This window comes from Phyllostomus discolor, chromosome 3 (assembly GCF_004126475.2).
Source record: "Phyllostomus discolor isolate MPI-MPIP mPhyDis1 chromosome 3, mPhyDis1.pri.v3, whole genome shotgun sequence".
Classification (NCBI taxonomy): domain Eukaryota; kingdom Metazoa; phylum Chordata; class Mammalia; order Chiroptera; family Phyllostomidae; genus Phyllostomus; species Phyllostomus discolor.
This window is the reverse complement of record NC_040905.2, coordinates 124844228-124864587: the sequence shown is the minus strand read 5'-3', so window position 1 is coordinate 124864587 and position 20360 is coordinate 124844228. Positions and strand designations below refer to the sequence as shown.

Below are 20360 nucleotides of genomic sequence, written 5' to 3'. Positions count from 1 at the left end.
TCTGTAGTGTCAGGATTGCAGGATAAAGTCAAACATGGGCTCTCACTCACCAGGGTAAATCCTGATACTCCTATTGACAAATGTCTGGCATGTCAGCAAAAGAAAGCCCACTTCTGAGCACTGTCTCAAGGAGACCAGCCAGCTACTTGGGGACTATATGAAAACACTAACCTGTTTCATACTGAATGGGGTTTCATTTCATTCTTGAAAGGAATGAACACTTACTTCAGGCACATTTTTTGCCTTTCCTACACCACATCCCAGAGCTTATTGTGTGTCAGGCCAACCAGTGTGGGATTTCATATGATATCACATCAGATAAGGGGACCCACCTTCCAGCAAAAGAAGGACAGAAGTGAACTCACAACTCTGCTATGCACTGGTCTGTCACATCCACCTAGAAGCTGCCAACTCAGGGGAGTGATGAAATGTCTGCTGCAAGTATACTTGAGCCAACCACTTAAAAATGGTAACTTGTGAGAATGAGTTGCAATTCCTCAAGAAGTAGAGTATACACTAAAGCAAAGGCTATTATATGGTATTACATCCCCAACATATAATACCCATGGTTACAATCCAGGGGGTATGAGTAGGAGTTGCCCTAGTATGAACAGGAATGGCCAATTCACTTGGGGAATTTGTACTTCCTGTGATGCCAACCATGGGCTCTGAGAGATCATAATGCCTACAGGGAAGATACAACAAGAGTTTATTTTCAGCATAAAATAGTTGCTCCCAAGGCATTTTGGACCTTTAATGACAAGACACCAGCAGAGAAAAAAAGAAATTAGTATTTTGGCAAAGAGCAATTGACTGTGATCACCAGGAAATATGTAGGATAGCAGTTACATAGTGAGAACAGGCAGAAATACAATTGGCACCCACATGATCTATTTGGATGTCTTGGTACTCTTCTAGCCAATATAAATGGAAAAATGCAACAGTTATGCCCTGAAGCATACACAGTAACTTCAGGATGAAGTTACTCCCCACCATGCCTAAATATGCTACTTACACCAGTAGAGATGTTAGCCTAAAATGAGAATAATCTAGAATGGATAATAAAGGATAATAATATCAGTTGCAGTGTCAAGAATAGCAGGGATCTGTAATTCATCCCACTTACATTACTCATGTAAGTTTTCCCCAGGAAAAAAAAAGATCCATCAGAGTCCTGGAGGAGCTTACCAGAACTTAAGTGAAGAAAGAGTACTCAGACACTGCAGAGAATGGACTGGATATTATACTTGACTTCCCAAATGCCACCTTCTAAACTGAATGATTTATACTCCCCTGCTGTGTAGAAGAGTGTATGTGACAGCTTTAGCTGGCAGCTCTTTCTTTGGTCAAAGGAAACTTCACCCAAGTTCATGCCCCTGCTTTGGTGTGTGTAGAGAGTAGGACCAATAAAATGGCATTAGTCCAATTAAGATAACATAGAGTATATAAAGTAAAGTGAAGTCACTTATGTCAACTAAAATGACTCTCATTCTGCCATGACACTTTGGTTCAAGAGGTAAATTACCTAAGTCAGAGTAAACATCTAGCAAGGAGACATATCTGCCCACATAGAGCAGACATGTCTGTCAAGGATACACACAAGATATCTACACGTGTGGTCAGAGTAGCCATGTCTGCAGAGCAAGACCACCCATAGAAAGGCTCTCCACTCATAGATAGTAGGGAAATTACACACTTGCCAGTAAGAGTGTCAAGCAGAACAGCCATGTAACACCCATAGGCTCTTGGGCAAATTCCCCAGTTAGCATCAGGGGTGCCAAGACATTTATTGAAAAAGTCCAGAAGAGTAGAGTACACCACTTTCAAGGTATATCTGAGGCCAGTTCCAGACCACTGCTGAGACAGGTGAGCTCCACACACCAGAATGCTGCTCCATGCCATGCTGATCTCCCTTGGCATTGGCTCTGCCCAGCTGGACTGAGGGTTTCAACTGACCTGCTGCCCAGCTGGCTCTGGAGATGCTTCCTTGCAAGACGCTGATAACTCCCTTGCCCACTGTGCTGTCTCCTGGACCTGTAGACTGAGACTCTGGGACTCAGGTTCATTATCCCCCATTGATTGCTGTGCATATATGTTATATTTCTCTTAGATTGTTAGAGCATGAATAGGATATTAATGTATGTTAATGTTCTACTTTGAGTGAACCTGCATTCAATAAAAGCTGAGTGAATAGCATAGTTACTGTGTGTGAGTGACTCTTGTTTATTCTTTGGTGCCAGGCTGCTCACCAGGCAGCTAGATGAGCAGTTGCCCAGCTGACTTATAGGAAAGACTATACCATGAACAAACACTTGTGATAGTGTGACCTAAATCCAACGACTAGTCAACATGGGTACATGAAGTTCCTGTTCCTCAACGTAGGATAATTTTAAAAGTCCACTTTAACCTGACAGATCCTCATGGGGTTACCTGAGGCCCTAGAATAACCAAACTAACTTATCTTCACCCTCTGCCTGGTTGTCCTTCTAGCCCTTCTCTACACAGGTTCTTACCTGAAGAGCACTCCTTAATAAATTTCCCACATCCTAATTTCTAACTAAGATTGCTTCATGGGAACTCAAACTTGCAAGACTGACCATCAAACCTGCAACAATAACCTTAAAGATGAGATAATAATGGTGAGAATGAGCCAGATAGTTGAAATTCTAAGTACAGAAAAGTTAAATAGAAAGGAAAATTCAAAGCTCTGAGATGAGAAGGAACCTCATATGTTGAAGAATATGGAAGAGGTCAAAATTGGAGTGGAGGAAGCAAAAAGAAAGACTAATACAAAATGAATTCAGAGATGTAGTCATAGTATAAATTATGTACTATGGCCTTGTAGGCCATGTTAATGCTTAGATTCTATTATTTAAATATTGGGCAATAATTATGATTATAGGCATTTGTGAAGTAGAGGAACATGGTCTGATTTATGTTTTGAAACAACCACCCTGGCAGTTTTAAGGAGCATGAGAGGAAGAAGAAAAACCAATTGGAGACTTTTACAGAAGCTTAGGTAAGATATGATAGCAGCAGAGACTGGGTCTGTGGCAGTAGAGAACAAAATATAGAGATCCAGAACATATTTTGGAATTAGAACTAAAAAAAAATCTTGCTCATTAACTGGATGAATGCTTTAGAGAAAAGGAAAAAACTAAGGTGGCTGTTGTTTTTGTGGCTTGAGCAAATTGGTGGTGAGTGAAGCAAATTATGGGTACTGAAGACATTGGGGGAGAATTTGAAGTTCGTGTTGTTAGTTGATTTTTTAAATAAAGCTCCAGGGAATTAAGATCTCCATTTTTTTTCTTTTCTTTTTTATTGTTGTTCAATTACAGTTGCCCTATTTTCCACCCTTTACTCTCCCCTGCCCTACCCACCCCATCTCTAACATTTAATCCCCCCCACAGCCTGTTGTCTTTTTCCATGAGTCTTTATACATGTTCCTGGACCTGATCCTTCCCTTTCTTTACTCCATTATTCCCCTCCCTCCATCCCTCTGGTTACTGTCAGTTTGTTCCTTATTTGCATGTATGTCTCCAGTTATATTTTGCTCCTTTATTTGTTTTGTTGATTAGGTTCCACTTATAGGTGACATCATATGGTATTTGTCTTTCACTGCCTGGTTTATTTCACTTAGCATAATGCTCTCCACTTCCTTCCATGCAGTTGTGAAGTGTAGGAGTTCCTTCTTTATTTCTGCTATGCAGTGTTCCATTGTGTAAATGTACCACAGCTTTCTGATCCACTAATTTACTGATGGTTACTTAGGCTGTTTTCAGCACTTAGCTATTGTAAATTGTGCTGCTATGAATATTGGAGTGCATATGTTCTTTTGAATTGGTGTTTCAGAATTCTTAGGGTATAATCCCAGCAGAAGAATTGCCAGGTCAAAAAGCAGTTCAATTTTTAGGGTTTTTGAGGAAATTCCATACTGTTTTCCACAGTGGCTGCACCAGTCTACATTTGGACCAACAGTGTACTAAGGGATTCCTGAAACACCAATTCAAAAGAGCCTATTCACCCCAATATTCATAGCAGAACAGTTTGCAATAGCTGAGTGCTAAAAGCAACTTAAGTGTCCAGCAGTAAATGAGTGGATAAAAATACTATGGTACATTTACACAGTGGAATACTATGCAGCAGAAAGAAGTAAGGAGCTCCTACCCTTCATGCCAGTATGGATGGATCTGGAGACCATTATGCTAGGTGAAATAAGCCAGGCAGTGAAAGACAAATACCATACAATCTCACCTGTAAGTGGACCCTAATCAACAAAACAAACAAGCAAGCAAAATATAACTGGAGACATTGAAATAAAGAATAAACTGATAGTGATCAGGGCAGGGGAAAGGGATGTTGGGGGAAAATAGGGAAAGGGCCATCAGGGAACATGTATAAAGGACACATGAACAAAACCAAATGAGGGTACAATCAAGGGTTGGAGGCAGGAATGGGGGGATATGGTGGGGTGAAAATGAAGACAGCTATACTTGAACAATAAAAAAATTAAGTAATTAATTTTAAAAAAGAAAACACCAGAAAAATGAAAAGGGAATTAATCATATGGGAAAACATATTTGCCAATGATACCTCAGACAGGGTTTGATCTCCAAAATATATAAAGAATTCACATGACTCCACTCCAGGAAGACAAGCAATGCTATTAAAAAATGGGCAAAGGACCTGAACAGATACCTTTCCAAGGAAAACCTACAGAGGGCCCAGACATATGAAAGGAAGCTCTGCATCACTAGCCATCAGACAGATTCAAATTAGAACCGCAATGAGATAACCACTTCACACTGGTCAGAATGGCCATCATAACCAAATCAAGAAACAAGTGCTCGTAAGGTTGTGAAGGAAATGGAACCCTAGTAAAAGCTCCATTTTAGATGTAGTCACTTAAACATTCATACAAGAGGAAACTTCAAATAAACAGTTACCCAAGTCTGGTGCTCAGGTCTAGGGAGAAAATAGAATGAGAACACCTAGGTAAAAAACACCCATTTCCACTTGAGGTAAAAAAAAGAAAGAACATTTTCTTTTCATTACACAAGGTATTTTGTCTTTATTCACCATCAGTGGCATAAATTGACAGGAGCATACACTTTAACTCTGAATGAAATTGGCATGAATACCAACTTTCCCATTTAAATGCTGTTTCTTAAGCTTTTTTCACTTCGTGTCATTAAAAATTTAACCAAAATTTTCTCAGTAGTTTGTATAGTGCTTGTTTTGGCTCCAGCTAAACAAATATTTATATACTATCCCTCCTTGAAGGCATCTATGTTTTCTAAAATTTAAACCTAGTTGTCTCCCTGGAAAACTCATCACTCTCATGGGTTCAAGAAAAGTTATGATTTTGTAGATTACTATATACTTGTTTGTGAGAGTGAGAATGATTTGCTTTCTATATTTTTTCTCCTTAAGCAGAAGCACTGCTAGTCTACATGTAAGAAATTTGAGATATGCTATGTCTAGCTATGCATGTTTTTAATAGGCAGTTCTTTAAATTAGGACAAAGGCATTGACTAAAAAAGATTTTGGCATTATCAACTTCAAGATGGTAATAAAAACAAACCAAGAATGGATGAGATTGCTCAGGGCATATTTATAAATTCACTGTGAAATTCTAAAACTTTCTTTACACCTTCAAATATTTTTTTTCCTTTTCACAGTTTTGTCCTTCTTGCATTTTCATTTTTTTTTCTCATCAGATTATGTGGTATTTTTCTTTACAGAGAGTTCTTATGAATGTTTCTTCCTCTTAAGTGATAGGTATAGATAAAATTAGTATTTTTTGGTTTCTCTCTCACAGGAATTCCGAGTGCAGAATACTACCAAAGTCGCTGTAAAAGACTTGTCTTTGAATTTATATAAAGGTCAGATCACTGTTCTTCTAGGACATAATGGGGCAGGGAAATCGACTACTCTGTCTATTCTTTCAGGTATGTATTTAGCTCTGTTCAGAAGGCGTCCTCACATAGACATGGTAGATTATGCTTACAAGACTTTTGTGAATCCTCTTGTTGTTAACAGTTCAATTATTTCAATGATATGTAAACTTATTTAGTAATACTCTATCTTTTAAAGTTGTAAACAATGTTTTAGTTTTCAGAGTAATCTTTATTTATTTATTTTTATTGTTGTTTAAGTACAGTTGTCTCCATTTTTCCCTCACCATTCCCCCACCCATCCTCACCTCCCACTCTCAATCCTGCCCCACTTTGGCTTGGTCCACGTGTCTTTTATACATGCTCCTTGATGACCCTTCTCCTATTTCCCTCCATTATCCCTCTCACCCCTCTGGTTACTATCAGTTTGTCCTTTATTTCAGTGTCTCTTGTTATATTTTGCTTGTATAAAGTTGTAAATAACTTCTTATGAGAGATACCAGGTACCAGATTTTGCAAAGACATCAAAGTGGCCATTGTAAACATGTTCAAAGAATTAAAGGAAGCCATAATTCAAGAAATAATGGGAAGTATGAAACCAATATCTCATTGAGTTTGAAATAGTAATAGAAAAATAAAAATGTTTAAAAATCAAATGGAAATTCTGTAGTTTAAAATATAATAACCAAAGTGAAAAATTCATTAAAGAAGCTCAAAGAGGATTACAATTATCAGAAGGGAGAATTAATTAACTTAAACATAGATTGACAGAGATTATGCAGTCTGAATAGCAGGAAGGAAAAAGAATTAAGAAAAATTAACATGGGTAAAGGAACCAAGATGGCATGAGAGTAAGGGGAAGATACATTCACCTCCTCCCTGGACCAAATTGGAATCACAACTAAATTATAGAACAATAAACATGAATAACTAACTGAAGATTAGCTGAACAGAAGTCTTACAACCAAGGATTTACAGAAGAAACCACTTTGATACTGGTAGGAAGGGCAGAGAGGCAGAAAAGGCTGGTACCCAATGCATGTGAGGCCATTGAGAATACAGAGGAATATCTCAGCTGCAAAAGTCCCCCATGAGGACTGGAACTCCACACTGGGCTGCTCAGCATAGAATATGAGATCTGGGAAGAGGAGCCCACATAAAATCTAGCTGAGAAAATCAGTAAGAATTCCATCTTTCAGGGAGAGAGGGAAGTCTACTCAAAACCCAGGGACCCTCTTAAAGGGCCAACACACAAAATCTTATTTTCAGCCGCTCCCCTGGGCTCTGATGGAGACAGGGTGGTTCAGAGAACACTGGAGTCTTACAAGGAGAGACTGTGTTGTAAAGCTTCAGGGAGAGAGCTGGAGGGGCACAACCAGGGTCCCCATTCTGAGTCCCTTTCCCACAGATGCCATCTTTCCTGGGTCAAGCACTCCTCTCCATACAACATCAGCCTGGAGGAATGAAATATCTGCCTGTTCCCTATTGCCCTACTCTGTCTATCTCATGTCCTATAGTGTAGACTTTTTTGGAAGGCTCTTGAGTAGGTCTGGGCAGGCTCAAGTGGAATCAGAGACTGAGCTGTGTGGTTTTGGGGCAAAGGCCATTCACCCTCCCCAAGGTACACCTGACTAGCACTGACCACACACAGGAAATCTACTAACCTCATCCTGCTGACTCCCAGTGGCCCTTTCCTGCTGATATTGTGCCCTGAAAAGAAATGAGTTGGCTATCTCCAGCTTGGCATATCCCCATGCATATCTTCATCACCAGCATATCCTCATGATGCAGACTTTCATGGAAGACTCCCAGGGATATCTAGAAGAATTGTGGGAGTCTCAGTTGTGTAGCTCTAGAGCAGGGGCCATTTGTCCCTTGCATGCCCTACAAGTGCCACCATATCTGTGCAGAGCCCTCCCTTCACATGGCCAAATCTTGGTCTGTTTGGTCCTGATGAACTCTGCTAGCCTCACCTTGATGACTCCCTGAGACACCACCTCACAACAAAGGTCTATGGGCACCCAGCAGGTGGTGGGTATCCTTAGTGTACCCTGGTGATTTTCCTGAGTAGCCTCAGACACAGCACTAACTTTCTAATTTAATTATGTATCAGTCTGGTGAATACAACTCACCCCTACTTGGTGACTCACTGAGAACCTACCTCATGCAACTCACATAATACCAGAAGTTCTTTCAGTAACTGAGCATAACAAGCAACCAGCAGGCAGAAGTTCAGCTTGGGGTGCCTTGGGCCTTTATACTGACCTGCCCCAGGGATTGGTGCTGGTGGAAACCAGCCTTGGTGCACAGCTTGGCCAATCACTTGCACACCCACAGGCTGCAGAGGCAGTCAAAAACCTTGGATCACTGTAAGAGCACCCAAATGATAGCTGAGGGCCAGTTACAGGAATTACCTGACATTGAACTATGCCAGAATCATGGCCAACAGGCCCCAGAACCAATAAACCTGGTGGCAGGCTTCACACCATATAGAGCATGACCCAAGTAGATCCACAACAGCACACCCAAAAGACCTCAGTAGGTACCAACCCTGCTGTGGCCAATTCTGCTTTGTGCAGTCAGTCCTGGCACAGTAGCTTATGCACTATGATCAGGGTTGATCCTCATAATTAACAAAACTGAGGGTCATCCCCACCCTCCAGAAGGACCAAAGCAATAAAAACTCAACTACAACAGGAGGACTCACATACCCCCTCCCCACAATGGACATTCCTGGAGCACCTACCTCCATTGATTAGGGAGCCTGCACCACTGCGATTCACAAGATACCTGCTATGTAAAGCCACCATATCAAGACTAGAAGACATAGCAGATCTACCTAATATACAAAAACAAATAGAGACAGACAGCCAAAATGGGAAGACAAAGAAACACATATCAAATGAAAAAAAAATTTAAAAATCCCCAGAAAAAGAAAGAAAATGGAGGCAAGCAATCTACCCCATACAGAGTTGAAAATAATGGTTATAAGAATCTTTGGAGGGAGGAAAGATGGCGGCTTTGCTCCAGGGAGTGTGACTGTCGGCTTCTATGCAGGGGAGGGAAATTCGAGGATCGGCAGAGGAACAGAACACGTGGCCCAAGTTACTGAAACATTTTTGAAAACAGGACATCAAAAATTATAGCAGACATTGAAAAACCAGACAGTAAGGAGACTGCTTTAGGACAACAGGGACCCAGCGATCAGCGCAAGGACCAGGAGGGTTGCAGTCCCCAGGCCCAGTGCTCCCGGGGTCTGCCTCAGGGCACCTGGGAGAGCGGAGTTGCTGCTCTCTCCCTGGACTACGGGGGTTGAGCAAACCAGGAGAGACCATGTGGCTTGAAGGCACAGAGAGGTGAGTTGGACTGGGAGACAATCATGCAGGGGCTGCGAGCACCCACCCATAGCCCTGGGAGAAATGAATGCCTCCAGCCAGCATGACCAGGGGCAGCCTAGAAGTGGGCCTGCATCCCCACCCCAGTGGGAGTGTGGATTGGTGGAAAACCCAGACCTCACAGCTCCAAACAAGGAAAGGGTGTGGGTGTTCTCAGGTTTCTGGAGCCTGCGGTGGTGAACTGTGGAAGCTATGCCCCCTCGGGAATCCTGACTCTCACACTGTCAACCTGGAAGGGATGTGGCATTTAGAGCATTCCTAGAGCCTGAAACTGAAATATTTGGTGGATGGGCATGCCCCTTTACGATCCCCAGAGGTTACACCCAGAATCCAGAGAAGTTGCGGGGGCTTCCCTGAGAACATAGCGCCTGCCATGGTGAAATCTGGGGGAAGGGCACATCTCCTTGCAACCCCTGGAGCTTGCGTTGTGAAACTGAACAGTCTCCCGGGGGCCCGGAGACTGTGGCAGTGAGCTCCGGAGAACTTGCGTGGGAGCACCCAGGGTCCTGTAGGGGAAAGTCAGATTGGCTCTGGGGAGAGCGCCCTGCCGGCCCTGGGGATAGTAGGTAAGAGACTTAATGAGATTTGACTGGGAAGAGTGATAAGCATTTCAAACGCCACTCAGCCTGCTGAAGCCAGTAAGACCAGAAAAACTGGTATGGCCAGTTAGAAACCAACAAGAGGTTTTTTGTTTCTTTGTTTTGGTTTGCTTTGTTTTGGCTATTGTTGGTTGATTGATTTTATTTTGTGTTTTAAGTGACATTTTATTTTTCAATTCTTATTATTTTTATATCTTTCAATCCCTTATGTTTCTCTTCCATTCATCCTAGTATTATTCCTTCCACTCCAAATTTATCTCTCCTGCACTCCATCTTCAGCTTTTTTTCCCTTTTTTTTTTTTTGAGCTCGCAAGTTGCTGCAAATTTGTATTATGTTCTTCTCACGTTTCTGACATTTTTTATTTTAACAGTATTTTGGTATCCTTTTTCTTTCTGTATAATCTTCTTTGCTTGGCTAGTTATACTGTCATTTGATAGGTTCCCCCTGTTATCTCAGTCACAGTGTATTGATAATTTACTGTCCTTCATCTCTGTTCCATTAGTACACCTCTAAAGGTTCTATCCTCTTTATTCTTGTTATCTAGATCTCATAGATTCTGCCACAAGCTTGTTGCTTTAACATTACTGTAAATAAGACCTAGTTCATACAATTGTAAATACTACTCAACACCCCTATCTGATCTCAGCCCACTTTGCAATTTCCTGAACTATATTATTGTGGGGGTTGTCTCTATTCTTTTACACACTACTCCTATTTACTAATCCTTATTCCAACTCTACCTCAAAATCTGACCTCCCACAGCCTCAAAGCTTTCTAGATCCAACTAACAATCCTTTTGTCCCCAATAAGAGTCTTACCTTCTTTCCATCATTTCTAAAGAGTAGCTAGTGGGATGGAGGATCATGGTTAACACTATAAGTAGCCAAAGGATATCCCACCTCTTCTCTACTGGCTGCTAATGTAAATATCATAGAATAATGTCTTGCTGTCTTAAACCGTTTCGCTTTACTCCTCCAACTGATCACAAAAAAGAGTAGGGGGAAGTTGTGAACACCACAATATATGAAGGAAACTGCACCACTGAATCTCACAGGTATTCTACCACAGAAGTTCACACCATAATCACAGGGAACCAGAACATATCAATTTAAGAAACAGAGGCTAACAAGAAGAATCCCACAAACAATGAGAAAACAAAGAAACAATCCCCAAATGAAAGGAAAGGAGGAAGCCTCAGAAAAAATGCTAAATGAAATAGAGCCAACTCAACTATCAGATATTGAGTTCAAAACAATGGTTATCAGGAAGCTCAATGAACTGACAATGAGCTACCAGAAACTAGAAAACAGCTACAACGATCTCACTGCAAACTATATCAACATGAAAAAGGAAATAGAAACTATCAACAAGGGCCAAGAGAAAATGAAGAATGCCATTTCTGAATGGAGGAACACAGTAGAGGGAATGAAAAGCGGGATTGATGAAGCAGAAGATCAGATTAGAGAGCTAGAGGACAAAGTAGAAAACAACACCCAGAAAGAGCAAGAAGCGGAAAAAGGCTCAAAAAGAATGAAGAGGGATTAAGAGAAATGCAAGACAATATGAAACATAATAATATCTGTATAATAGGGATACTAGAAGGAAGAGAAGAAGAGCAACAGATAGAAAACCTATTTGAAAAAGTAATGATGGAAAACTTAGGTAATTTGATGAGAGAGAAAGTCACAAATCCAGGAAACACAGAGAGTCCCAATCAAGAGGAAGCCAAAGAGGCCCACTTCAAGACACACCATAATTAAAGTGGCAAAATTTCAAGACAAAGAGACAATATTAAAGGCAGCAAGGGAGAAAAAGGAAATAACATACAAGGGAGCCCCAATAAGGTGAACAGCTGACTTCTCAATGGAAACACTCCAAGCCAGAAGAGAATGGCAAGAAATATTCCAAGTAATGAGAACCAGAGGTCTGCAACCAAGGCTACTTTACCCAGCAATGCTCTCAATCAAGATAGAAGGCCAAATAAGAAGCTTCCCAGACAAAAGAAGTCTAAAAGAATACACCTCCACCAAACCAGCTCTGCAAGAGATTCTAAAGGCACTGCTTTAAGGAAAGGAAGGAAAAGAGAGAGAGAGGAACACACATACATAAAAGACAGTGAATAAGTACCTATCAATAATAACCTTAAACATAAATGTATTAAATGCTCCAATGAAAAGACATAGAGTAGCTGAATGGATAAGAAAACATGACCCACACATATGCTGCCTACAAGAGACCCACCTCAGGATAAAAGACCTGCACACGCTGAGAGTGAAAGGCTGGAAACAAATCTTCCAAGCAAATGGACAGGAAAAACAAGCCAGGGTAGCAATATTCATATCAGACAAATAGACTTCCAAAAAAGGTCCATAAAGAGAGACACAGAAGGTCACTTCATAATACTCAGGGGAAGAATCCAACAAGAAGACATAAATATTGTAAATATATATGTAACCAACATAGGAGCACCGAAATACATAAAGAAAATCTTAGAGGACTTCAAAAAAGATATGGAGAGCAACACAATTATAGTGGGGGATTTTAACACCCCACTGTCAAAAATGGACAGATATTCCAAAAAAATATCAACAAAGATATTGTGGCATTGAACAATACTGTAGATGAAATGGGCTTCACTGATATATACAGAACCCTCCATCCCTAAGAAGCTAAATACACATTCTTTTCAAATGTACATAAAACATTTTCAAAGATAGACCACATGATAGGACACAAAACAGACCTTAACAATTTCAAGAAAATTTAAATCATACCAAGCAATTTCTCAGATCACAAGGGACTGAACCAACCCCAAGGGAACAAACCCAAAACACTCAAAATCATGGAGATTAAATAGCATGCTATTAAACAATGAATGGGTCAAGAATGATATTAGGGAAGAAATCAAAAGGTTTCTGGAAACAAAACAAAACGAACTCACAACAACCTAAAACTTATGGGAAACAGCCAAGGAAGTGCTGAGAGGGAAGTTCACAGCAATACAGGCCCATCTAAAAAAGTTAGAAACATTTCAAAGAAACAACCCATCCCCACGTCTACAAGAACTCGAGGAACAACAACAAAGACAGCCCAGAGCAAGCAGAAGGAAGGAAATAACCAAGATCAGAGCAGAATTAAATGTCATAGAGACTAAGAGCACAATTCTAAAAATCAATGAATCCAAGAGCTGGTTCTTTGAAAAGATAAACAAAATTGAAAAGCCTTTAAGCCGACTCATCAAGAGAAAAAGAGAAAACCCAAATAAACACAATCAGAAATGAAAGAGGAGAGATTACAACAGATACCACCGAAATACAACAGATTATAAGAAATTACTATGAAGAACTGTATGACAAGAAATTTGCGAACCTAGATGAAATGGCCAAATTTCTAGAAAAATATAATCTTCCAAAACTCAATGAAAAACAGGCAGAAAGCCTGAACAGATCAATAACAACAAAAAAAATTGAGCAGTAATCAAAAACCTCCCAACACAAAAAAAGCCCTGGACCTGATGGTTTCACAGGAGAATTCTACAAAGCATTTAAGGAAGAGGTAACCCCTATCCTTCACAGACTATTCCAAAAAATCCAAAAAGATGGGAGACTCCCAAATTTTTTTTATGAGGCCATCATCCTTAATTCCAAAACCAGGTAAAAACACAACAAAGAAAGAAAACTTCAGGCCAATGTGACTGATGAACATTGATGCTAAAATCCTCAACAAAATATTGGGAAACTTCATGCAACAATACATTAAAAAGATCTTATACCATGACCAAGTGGGATTCATTCCAGGGATGCAAGGATGGTTTATATTCGCAAAACAGTAAATGTAATACATCACATAAACAAAAGCAAAGACAAAAACCACATAATCATATCAATAGATGCAGAAAAAGCATTTGATAAGGTACAGCACCCATTCATGATAAAAACACTCGGCAAAGTGGGAATAGACGGAGCATTCCTCAACATAATAAAGGCCATATATGAAAGACCTACAGCCAACATCATATTCAATGGGCAAAAATTAAAATATTTTCCACTAAGATCAGGAACAAGACAAGGATGTACACTTTCACCACTTCTATTCAATATAGTACTGGAAGTTTTACCCACAGAGATCAGACAAGAAAAACAAATAAAAGACATCCAAATCAGAAAGGAGGAAACAAAACTGTCACTGTTTGCAGATGACATGATAGTGTACATAAAAAATCATGTAGATTCCACCAAAAAACTGCTTGACCTAATAAATGAATTTGTCAAAACAGCGGGATACAAAGTCAATATCCAGAAATCCAAGGCATTTCTGTACACCAAAAATGAAACAGCAGAAGCAGAAATCAATAAAAATTCCCATTTGAAATAGGAAAAAGAAAAATAAAATATCTAGGAATAAACCTAACCAAAGAGGTAAAAGACCTGTATTTAGAAAACTACATAACACTGAGGAAAGAAATCAAGGAAGACACAAACAAATGGAAACATATACTGTGTTCATGGATTGGAAGAATTAAAATCATCAAAATGTCCATACTACCAAAAGCAATTTACACATTCAATGCAATTCCTATTAAAGTATCAATGGCTTATTTCACAGACATAGAACAAACACTCCAAAAATTTATATGGAATCATAACCAACCCCAAATAGCTTCTGCAAATTTGAGAAAGAAGAGTAAAGTAGGAGGGATCACAATACCCAACACTAAACTATACCACAAGGCCACTGTAATCAAAACAGCCTGGTACTGGCATAAAAACAGGCACAAGGACCAATGGAACAGAACAGAGAGCCCAGAAATAAACCCAAGTCTCTATGGTCATTTAATATTTGACAAAGGAGGCAGCAACATAAAATGGAATAAAAATAGCCTCTTCAACAAATGGTGTTGGGAGAACTGGACAGCTACCTGCAAAAAAATGAAACTCGAGCACCAACTTACACCTTACACAAAAATAAACTCAAGGTGAGTAAAAGACTTAAATATAAAATGTGACACCATTGAAGTCCTAGAAGAGAAGGTAGGTAGGAAAATCTCAGATATTTCACTCAGAAACTTTTTTACTGACATGTCCCCTAGAGCAAGAGACATAAAGGAAAGAATAAACAAATGGGACCTCATCAAAATAAAAAGCTTCTGCATGGCTATAGAAAACAGTATCAAAATATAAAGAGAACCAAATGTATGGGAAAACATATTTGCCAATGATACCTCAGACACGGGTTTAATCTCCAAAATATATAAAGAACTTACACGACTGCACTCTAAGAAGACAAGCAACCCAATTAAAAAATGGGAAAAGGACTTGAACAGACACTTTTCCAAGGAGGACATACAGAAAATCCAAATACACATGAAATGATGTTCAATATTGCCAGCTATCAGAGAGATGCAAATTAAAGCCACAACGAGATACCACTTTACACCAGTCAGAATGGCCATCATAAACAAAGCAACAAAGAACAAGTGTTGGAGAGGTTGTGGAGAAAAAGGGACCCTAGTGCACTGTTGGTGGAACTGCAGACTGGTACAACCACTATGGAAAGCATTATGGAACTTCCTCAGAAAACTAAAACTGGATCTGCCTTTTGATCCATCAATTCTACTGCTGGGACTATATCCTAAGAACACTAAAACACCAATCCAAAAGAACCTATGCACCCCAATAATCATAGCAGCACAATTTACAATAGCTAGGTGCTAGAAGCAACCTAGATGCCCATCAGTAAATGAATGGATCAAAAAACTATGATATATTTACACAATGAAATCCTATGCAGCAGAAAGATAGAAGGAGCTCCTCCCCTTTGCAACAGCATGGATGGAGCTGGAAAGCATTATGCTAAGCGAAATAAGCTAGGCAGTGAAAGACAAATACCATATGATCTCACCTTTAACAGGAACCTAAACAACAAAACAAAGAAACAAGCAAAATGTAACCAAAGACACTGAAATAGAGGATAGACTGACAGTGACCATAGGGGAGAGAAGAGGGAATTTCAAGGGAGAATGTGAAGAGTTTACAGGAAAAAATTTAAAGGACACATGGTCTAAAACTAGGGGGAGGGTTGTAATGGGAGGGAAGTGGAGAGGTTTGGGTGGGTGGGCTGGATTGGGAGTAAAAGGGACAAAACTGTACTTGAACAATGATTGAAATAAAAAATATACAACTAAAAAAAAAGAATCCTTGAGGAACTTAGTAAGAACTTCACTAAAGAGATAGCAAGGGTAAAAAGGACATAGAGGCTATAAAAAGTGCCAGTCTTAATGAAGAATGCAATATCTGAAATAAAGTATACACAAGATGGATTCAACAACAGACTAGATGAAGCAGGGAATAAATTAGTGATTTATAAGAAAAGGTAGAAGGAAACTTCCAATTAGAGCAGAAAAAGGTAATTTTTAAAAAGGAGGATAGTTTAAGGGACTCTGGTGCAACATGAAGCATAATAATATACACTTAGTAGGGACACAAGAAGGAGAAGAGAACAAGAAATTGAGGACATCTTTAAGGAAAGTATGACTGAAAACTTTCCTAACCTAGTGAAGGGATAAAACACACACATCAAGGAATCACAGAGAGTCCCACACAAGATGAATACAAAGAGGCCCACACCAAGACACACGCTAATAAAAATGGCAACAGTTAAAGACATAGGGGGAATCTTAAAAGCAACAAAAGAAAGAGAGTTACCTACAAGGGAGCTCACATAAGACCACCAGCTGATTTTAGAAACATTTCATACCAGAAGGGATTAGCAATATGAAATAGCAATTTGAAATATTTAAAGTGAAGGAAAGCAAGGTCTTAAAACCAAGGCTAGTCTTGCAAGCAAGGGTATCATTTAAAATTGATGGAGAAAGAGTTTCTCAGACACACACACACACACACACACACACAGAGCAAAAAACTAAGAGAGTTCATTCCTACCAAATCAATATTGAAAAAAATGCTAAAGAGACTTCTTTAAGAAGAAGAAAAAAATAAAAGGAACATAATTATAAAGAAAAATACAGCAATAAGGACTTCCAGCAAGATGGAGGAATAGGTGGACGCACCGTACTTCCTCGCACAACCAAGATTAGAACAACAATAATTTACAGACAGAATGACACTCAGAACTGGCAGAGGATTTATCTGAATGGAAGTCGGACAGCCAAGAAGTTGAAGTAGACGTGATCATCCAGACTGGTAGGAGAAGACGAGCCGGGTGGGTGTGGGGCCGGCGCAGGTAGGCGGCACGTGGAGGTCGGGGAAAGTTTGGCGCAAAATCGGCGCAACAGCCATCTGGGGCACAAGAATGCAGCGGTGATCCCGGAGTACTCAAGCTGTGGCTGGCGGACCCAGAGGGGTAGCGATTGTGGACCAGGGCAGAACTCGCAGCCCCAGAGCCCAGAGAAGGGTCTGAACCCAGGAGAACAGAACTACCGCCATTGTTTTCTCCCGTCCCCGCTCCCGCCCCCGCCCCCACATATAACGTCACAATCTAGCAACTGGGGTGCCCAGCCCCAGTGAACACCTAAGGCTCTGCCCCCCACTGTAACAAGAGCGACCACACCGGAAAAAGAAAAAAAAAAAAAAGGAGAGACAGGGGAAAAATATGTTTTCAACAGAGGAGCTCAGTCCCCCAGGACTCATCCTTTTGAGTGACCAAGAAATAGCCAGTCTATCAGATGCGCAGTTCAAAACACTGGTGATCAGAAAGCTCACGGAATTGGTTGATTTTGGGCGCAATTTAGATGAAAGGATGCAGGTTACCATAAAAGAGATGCAGGAAGATATACGGAGGAGAGCCAATAGTGAAAGGAAGGAATCTGAGTCTCAAAAGAATACAGTGAACCAGAAGGAAGATAGAATCAACCAAGCAGGAAAGCATGATGAAATAAGAATTCAAAAAATTGAGGAAAAGATTAAGAGCATCCAAGACACCTTTAAACGTTCCAATATCCGAATTATAGGGGTACCAGAATAGGAAGGGGAAAAGCAACAGATTGAGCACGTATTTGAACAAATAATAAAGGAGAACTTCCCCAATCTGGCAAAGGGAACAGTCTTCCAAGAAATCCAAGAAGCTCAGAGAGCCCCAAAGAAGTTGGACCCAAGAAGAAACACACCAAGGCACATCATAATTACATTAGCCAGGGTAAAAACGAAGGAGAGAATCCTAGAAGCAGCAAGAGGTAAGGGGACAGTCACCTACAAAGGAGTTCCCATCAGACTGTCAGCTGATTTCTCCAAAGAGACCTTACAGGCAAGAAGGGGCTGGAAAGAAATATTCCAAGTCATGAAAGACAAGGACCTACATCCCAGATTGCTCTATCCAGCAAAGCTCTCATTTAGAATGGAAGGGCAGACAAAGTGCTTCTCAGATAAGGTCAAGTTAAAGGAGTTCATCATCACCAAGCCCTTATTTTATGAAATGCTAAAGGGACTTATCTAAGAAAAGAAGATAAAGAAAAGACATGTATAGTAAAAGGACAGCAAACTCACAAATATCAACAACCACACCTAAAGCAAAACCAAAAGAAATGAAGTAAACAATTAGAACAGGAACAGAACGACAGAAATGGAGGGCACATGGAGGGTTAGCAGCAGGGGGGTGGGAGGAGGAGAGAGGGGGAAAAGGTATAGAGAATAAGTAGCATAGAATGTAGGTTGAGAATAGATAGGGAGAGGGCAAGAATAGTATGGGAAATGTAGAAGCTAAAGAACTCATAAGTATGACACATGGAAATGAACTAAAGGGGGGAAATGGGACAACTGTAATAGCATAATCAATAAAATATATTAAAAAAAGAAAAATACAGCAATAAATAAATACCTACCAATAATAACTTTAAATGTAAATGGATTAAATATTCCAATCAATGCATACAGAAGCTAAATTGATAAGAAAATAAGAACTAAATATATTTAGTCTACAAGGGACTCACCTCAGAATGAAAAACTCATACTGAAAGTAAATGTATGGAAAAAATATTTCATGTAAATGGAAATTTATTGAAAGCTGGGGTAGCAATATTTATATCAGACAAAATAGGCTTTAAAACAAAGGATCAACCCAAGCTCTTCCCAAGAAGAGAATATAACACCTTTGTACACATCTATGCACCCACAACAGGAGCACCTAAACATTTAAAGCAAATCTTGATGGATATAAGGAAGAGATCAACAGTTATATGGCTGGAAATTTTAACACCCCATGTCATCAATGGATAGATGTCACAGAAAACAAGAAAGCAGTAACCTTAAATGACACACTAGATCAGATGGATTTAATTGATATCTTCGGAGCATTAAACACCCAAGCAGCAGAATATACATTCTTTTCAAATGCACATAGAACTATTTTCAGGATAGACCACATGTTAGGACACAAAAAAGCCCCAATAAATTTAAGAAGATTGAAATCATTTTAAGCATTTTCTCTGACCACAATGATATGGAACAGAAATCAATGAAAAAAAAAACCTGAAAAACACATAAAAAACACAGAGGTTAAATAACATAATACTGAACAATAAATGACTTAACAGTGAGGTCAAGAGAAAAACTGAAAAGACACTTTGAGACATATGAATGTGAAAACTAAACAAAACCAAATCTAGGAAAGCAATTTTAAGAAGGCAATTCATAGCATTACAGGTCTACCTCAAGAAACAAGAAACGTTTCAAGTAAACAACCCAACCTTACACCTGAAGAAACTAGGAAAAGAACAAGCAAAGCCCAAAGTGAGTATAAAAAAGTAAATAATAAACATCAGAATTGAAATAAATGAAATAGAGTCTAAAAATAATATAAAACATCAGTGGAACCAAGACGTGATTCTTTGAAAAGATTAGTGAGGTTAAAACCTTTAACCAGACCCATCAAGGAAAAAAGAGAGAGAACCCAAATAAATAAAATCAGAAACACAAAAGTAACAACTGACATCACAAAAATATAAAATATTATAAGAAAATATTGAAAACAACTATATGCTAACAAATCCAACAATCTGGAACAGGGGTGTCAGACTCATTTTCACCAGGGGCCACATCAGCCCCATGGTTGCCTTCAAAGAGGTGAAATAATTTTAGGGTTGTATAAATATCCTGCTTTTAGGACTGTATAAATCTTCTTAACTATTAAGGAGTTGAAATTACTCCTTCTTAACTATTAATCTTCTCAACTATTAAGGGGTTGAAATTTGGTCCTTTGAAGTCAACTGCAAGGCTGAGGTGGCCCCTGGTGAAAATGAGTTTGACACCCCTGATCTGAAAGAAATGGATACATTCCTGGAAACATACAATCTTCTAAAACTGAATCAAGAAGGAACAACCTGAACAAAAAAATCTGAACAAACTGATTACTACAAATGAAATTGAAGTGCTAATAAAAAAAAATCTTCCAACAAACAAAAGTCCTGAACCAGATGGCTTCACAGGTGAGTTTTACCAAACATTTAAAGAACTAA

At 39.5% G+C, this 20360-nt stretch overlaps 1 protein-coding gene across 1 annotated transcript in view; it reads left to right on the top strand.

Annotated features, from left to right (window-relative positions):
- The window catches only part of LOC114506931 (ATP-binding cassette sub-family A member 3-like), a 309809-nt gene that overhangs the window by 124113 nt on the left and 165336 nt on the right, over positions 1-20360 (top strand). The window contains exon 11 of the mRNA XM_028524874.2: positions 5822-5951. Coding sequence (XP_028380675.1) covers positions 5822-5951 — 130 coding nt within the window. The remainder of the gene's footprint in view (positions 1-5821; positions 5952-20360) is intronic.